This window comes from Pinus tabuliformis, chromosome 3_1 (genome assembly GCF_031772625.1).
Source record: "Pinus tabuliformis cultivar Carrire ecotype Pingquan chromosome 3_1, CPIR1, whole genome shotgun sequence".
Taxonomy (NCBI): Eukaryota; Viridiplantae; Streptophyta; class Pinopsida; order Pinales; family Pinaceae; genus Pinus; species Pinus tabuliformis.
In genome coordinates this window covers 704,232,358-704,238,596 of record NC_142301.1, presented here as the reverse complement: position 1 = coordinate 704,238,596, position 6,239 = coordinate 704,232,358, and the positions used below count along the sequence as shown (strand labels likewise).

Genomic DNA, 6,239 nt, shown 5'->3' with positions numbered 1-6,239 from the left:
TGAGAAATATGCATATAACCATAATGTATATAACAAGCATTAACCATCATACATGCATGTCCCCGAGGTCCAGTGTTGCAACCTTACTTTGATAACCTATTTCTCCTGCTCTATCTCAGTGAACATATCAGCATCATAAAATACCAACAACATCATGATGACACAAATTGTAAAATTGACTATCACAAGGCATGCATAACAGTCACATAGACAACTAACATGCATGCATGAAAAACACATTCCACTCATCCAGTTCAAGTGTTGAACCTCAGAGCTCTAATACCAATCTGTAACCACGCCTCCCACATTTACCCAAATTCATTGGGTTGCTAGGGTAAACATGAGATGATGGCTACTATGACATGACCTGACCTCCAAGATTCACTTATGGAAGTGGGGTCGATAATTGAACCTATCAACAACAAACTAACATCCTACAGGACTTATAGGACACTCAGAGGCTAAACAACCACTCCCAATGCCCAAATCCTGAGTTGAATAGTTATTTTATTGACCTAGACTGCAAGTCATAGGCATAACACTACATCCATGTGATTGTAGGCCTCTAGCTGTAGGCATCACACTGCATCTATGCGACTGCACCCTAAATTTCTCAGTTTTGAGCCTGCGACCTCAGAATCAGTGCCACCTTTTCAGGGCTTGTCTCCAGACCACTGCCCAAAACTTAATGAGAATTTCTAGAATAATAAATAACATCAAGACAAATTCATTCATACAAAACTTGATCAAGAAATTGACCTAACCATGCTGAACTATGACAGTCATTTCATCAAACATATGTTGAACATGTAATCTATAGGTCATGAATGCATATATGAACATAGGGGTTTGAAACTTATCTGAGGATCAACAAGAAGGTCTGATTCCCTCTCATAATAGCTACAATAACATTTATTAACTAATGCATTCATTAACCATTCATGAAATAATCAAAACATATCAAGAGCCATAGCTAGAACCTGTTAAGGAACCATGCTTATAACCAACATATAACTAGAATAATAACCATAATAAAACAACCATTAAAGCTACATAATAACAAGTGTAAGTACTCAGGAAATAGAAGAGGAAAATAACTCTTATTAACATATGCAAAATCCAACCAAGTCGGGGACTTCCATGTACCACCCAACCATAGATTGGGTTGAACCAAATATTTTTTTCAACCAATCACCCACATGCCATATTCCAAGCATGAATGTTGGACTCAAGACAAAAATAACGAGCGCTTCCCAAAGATTAAACCATATCCACCCTTAGGTTTTACTGCAATCCAAACAAAATCATTCAAGGGATTCCTAGGCCCAAGTAAGCGCATAAACAACCAGGCTTTATCACAATCCTGTGAAAACTGGTTAATGGATCACTAGGCCCAAAACAAACACCTAAACAATGAAGCTTTACTGCAATCCCGCCAAAACAGATCAAGGGATCACTAGGTCCTAAACAAGCTTGGATGTCTGGGAATTTTTTCACCAATACCATGAGCAATTTTCTCATATCCACCCTTGGGTTTTATCGCAATCCCACCAAATCCGATCAAGGGATTCCTAGGCCCTTAGGAATTTTCTTGAGACCACCTCACTCGATTCCAAAACCATCCAACAATCCAAAGCTAGACCAAATGAAAGAACCCCATCACACCATGGTTATCTGAAAATGGCAAGGCAAGGCTAAAACCACTGTCACATGTGGCAAAACCACTGTCACATGTGGCAAAACCACTGTCACATGTGGCAAAACCCACGCCAATGACAACAAAATAACCAAATACATACATGCATTCACCAACAAGCTAGGAAATCACACATGCAACATGTTACCTGCAAGTATTCCTGTTGAAGTTGCTTGATCCAACTTTTCCTTACTATCCCTTGCTTTCCTTGTCCTTCCTTTGCCTTCCTTTTCTTTCTTTCCTCAATGCTAGAGTGCTCCAAGAATGATCTAAGTGTGCAATAGTATGAGAGAATAGAGAGAGAGCTCCAAAAATGAATTGACAAAAGTTGTGAATTGATCCTCGGAAGCCTTTTTATTATTGAGGCCTCTATTTTCTTCATTTTCCACTATTTTCTTTCAATTTCCTCCTCATGCAATTTTGTGACCTTTCATCTCCCTTTTCTCCTATTTTCCTTTATTTTCATAAATAAAATACCAATTAATGCATATTTTCCTTTTCAAAGCCTTTTCCAATTTCCTTAGCCATAATAAACCAAATGAACACCCACTAGGATGTTTTGCCCAACATTCAACTTGGAATATGTGTCCCATGACCTTGGTCTTATTTTTCCTTTATTAACTTTATTACATGAACATTTAACTTGGGGTTGTTACATCCTTGATCTCGACAATATAAGTAGGATAGGATGTTTCCCAACTATAGACTTGTTGAGTCTTCTTGTTGTTTAGGTTCAAATTGGCTTTGGTGGGCATTTGAGGTTGCTTGGGTGGATTGTTGTGGGGTAGCTATGGTTGAGGTGGAGGAGGAGGCATTAAGGTAGGAGGTTGGGCTTGTTGAGGCCTCCACCCTTGTGAAGGGTTGCCCCATTGAAGAGGTTGAGGTTGGTATGGCTAGAAGGGTGGATTGACAGGCCGAGGAGGATATTGAGGGGAATAGGACCAAGGAGAGGGAATAGACCAAGATGAGTGAGTTGGAGGATACCAAGGCTGAAAGGGTGCATTCTGGTTTGGATTTAAAGAAGGATAATGTGCACCTTGCATGCCTTGTAGCTAGAAAAAATTATGATCTGAGATTTATTACTCTAATGCTATATGAAAGTGTCATTACTAAATTTAGGAATGTTGAGGGGTGGTAAGAATAAATTAATTGTAATATAGGAGTGAAGCAAGGTTGTCTCTTATTTGTTGCTCTCTTTGGAATTTACACTGATAACTTAGAACTTAGAAATTTTGTTAAAAGAAGTTGGTTGTGCTAGCTTGATGCTCTTGTTAGTATAGTCATTATCCTTCTCCTCTATGCTCATGATAGTATAGTCATCATCATTCTCCTTTATGCTCATGATATCATTCTTATGGCACAAGATCCATGTGACCTCAATAATCGTCTAAGAAACCTCAAGGATTTCTGCTCTAGTATGGTTATGACTATGAACATGGAAAAAATAAACTTTATAATAATAAAATACCATAAAACCACTTCTAATACTTTCGTATATGAAAACAATAGCCTAAAGGAAGTTCCATTATGCAAATATATTGGGATCAATGTTCATCATAAAATATCTTAGAATTATTAAGTACTCAAAAATGGATAAATATTGGAGGGTGGAAAGATTATTATGGGTTTGAAAACAAGTCTAAATTACCATAACTTAAGTTGTGGATAAGAAAAAACTCTTATTTGACACTCTCATCACTAGTGTTATCTCATATGGGGGTGAAGTCTAAGGATGTAATATCTTTAGAGAAACTTGGAGAAGGATAGAGCAAATCCAAAATAATTTTATAACTTATAATCATAATATTAAAAGCACTACACCCTATCTTATCCTTCTCATAAAAGTGAGTCTCTCCCCATTGAGTGCATAGTTGGTTATAAACAACATGGATGACAAGAGGCTCTCTAACATTTCTTCCAACTCTAGCTATAACCACCAAGGGCTCAAGTGAGGATGACTTCAAGATGCCAAGTCTTGGCTAAATCATTGGGGAATACATGAAGATGTCATTATATACCCATAATATTAGAAATATTATTACATCTAAATTTAAAGAGATTTTTTGGTGCAATAAAAAGTTAGAAAATAGAAAGAAGCTATAAGATACCACAAGGAGATGGCCAAACCTAATCTAAAAGATAAAAATTATTTTAAGTTCTAACTAGCACAAAGGAAAAGATGAACATTGTTAAAATACAAACCAACTCCTACTAGCTACATAAGGAAATTGATAATCAGACAATTCTCAAAAAAACATGGGATGCAAGAATCTATCATTTTTGTGACATTAAGAAGGTTGAAAATGAAAGACACTTTTTCCTAGAATATCTTTTATACACCTAAATTAAAACTAGATTTCAAAATATTTGCACGTTATACCTTCCCAACCTCCAAAATCACCAAAACTAAAATAATCTTACAAAGCTTCTCTTATTACTTTTTAAACATAAAAATAATTAAAAAAATAATATTTATTTTTAAAAACTAATTTTGAATATACACTAATCATTATCAATACCAAAAATGTTATTACACTAAGCTTTCTTTTTAAAAAATGTATATAAATAATTTTAAGATTTTAATTTGTCATTATGCTATCTATATTATCATGTGTGAATACGATTTCAATATATAAAATAACGTTCTTAATTTATAAGGAATACATTTTTCCATTTCCACAAAACTAGCCATTAAAATTAAGATTATAATTATAATGTTAAAAATAATTAATAAAAATTACAATGGGAGCTCTTTTCAAACTAGAGACCAGTGGACGGCACGTAGGTCGTTAGAAGCCAAAAACATACAACCTCTCTTAAGACAAAGAAGCTGTGGATCTCCTTCATCGTTATCCAAACCAAGTGAAATTACGTGGACATGTACTTCATTATTATCCAAATCCATTAGAAAATACCTTGGAAATGACACATGTGGATCTTTGGAGTTATTATTCCATACCCTGTGGAAAATACCATGAAATTTGGAAATGGGGTTCTTATTCGCCGCCCTGTGTAAAATAACATGAAATTTGGAAATGACTTGGTTCGGTAAACTTATCCATATTAAAAAAATTGTAGATAGAGATAGTAGATTTAAAAATGTTTTGAATAGCCGAATAAATATTTTTAACATCTACCATATTAAATATTTTGTTACTGAACAAACTTGTGCTATATAACTCATGGCATGCTTAGTTATGTTTATCCCAGCATTTTGATGTGTTAATATTGTTTCATTTCTGCTATTAGTATTTGTTTAAGGATTGCAACGATTTCGGGACGGAGTTACTAAGAAAATCACACCATGGGTGATCCTGGTTTCCTCCCCGGATTTATCGGCGTGGGCATCGACATCGCTATTCGCCAAATTCTTTACCACGTCAACATTGCGCTTCGCTGCAACAAAGAGCTCGCATCTCTTAAGGATCTGGTAATTAGCATCCAGCCTATCCTCGCACAAATCCAACGATACCGCTTGGAATTAAACATGAAAAAAGGAATTTCTACCTTTCAGAGAGATAATAAGGCTGCGGCAGTTAGCGAATGGCTTAGAAAGTTGGACGGGTCTCTACAACAAGCATCTGAAGTGGTGCACCAGTGCACACTACCAAGGCCTGGTGTTATTTCTCGTTATCAAACGAGCAGAAAGATCACTCATTTGATTTTAGTTAAGAAAGATTTTTCGGCGAAAATCACATGGAATATCATTTGTCGACTCATTTGATTTCAGGTATCCACAAGCATTTGCAATTGCTTCCTTTGATTCAGTTGGCCCAAACTGAGGAGCTCCTACTCGAGCAGTGCATGCAGAGACAGAGCCTCCGGGATTCTTCTGGAACTACCTCCTTGCAAGTTCCAACCACAGGCTTCTTTATTGACGAATCCCTTATAGTGGGACAAGAAGAGGCTTATGGAAAGCTCGAGAAATTTGTGATGGATACAGAGAAAGAATGTTTCCTTCGAATTGGAGTGGTTGGTAAGGGTGGATCAGGCAAAACTCTACTCCTCAAGAGAGTTTTCAACAGTCAACTGGTAAGGAATTTGTTTGCTGATCATTTATTGCTATGGCTCACTGTTTCACGAACTCCATCCTTTACAACTCTCAGGAATGAACTTTGTTCACAAATAACCATGCACACAAAGGCAGATCTGCCTATAACTACTGCAAGCCAAGATGACTTAAAAATATGGTTGAATGATAGACTAAAAAGTAAGAGGTTTGCCTTATTTCTAGATGATGTATGGGAAGAGGGTGCTAAATCGCTGGAGGAGTTGGCTTTGCTGCAGCTAAAGGAACACTCCATGTCAAAAATTATTGTGAGTTCAAGAAATCGTAGAGCATTGTTAGAGATGGGAGTTGCAGAGACTTCCATAATGACCATGAAGGATTTGACAGAAGATAAGAGTTGGCAGTTGTTTGCTAATCATGCTTTTCTGTACAATAATGGATGTCTGCCAGCAAACATAGATGAGAAAACGGCCAAGCTTTTGTGTGCCAGATGTGATGGGCTTCCCCTAGCATTAAAAGTTGTAGGCAGGGCAA

At 36.6% G+C, this 6,239-nt stretch overlaps 1 protein-coding gene across 1 annotated transcript in view; it reads left to right on the top strand.

The window, feature by feature from the left end:
* The first annotated feature begins 5,000 nt into the window (after nt 1-5,000).
* LOC149189111 (putative disease resistance protein At1g61300) overlaps nt 5,001-6,239 on the top strand; it is a 9,992-nt gene continuing 8,753 nt past the window's right edge. Inside the window, exons 1-2 of the mRNA XM_089410128.1 lie at nt 5,001-5,313; nt 5,427-6,239. The exon at nt 5,427-6,239 is cut by the window's right edge and continues 10 nt beyond it. Coding sequence (XP_089266254.1) covers nt 5,001-5,313; nt 5,427-6,239 — 1,126 coding nt within the window. The remainder of the gene's footprint in view (nt 5,314-5,426) is intronic.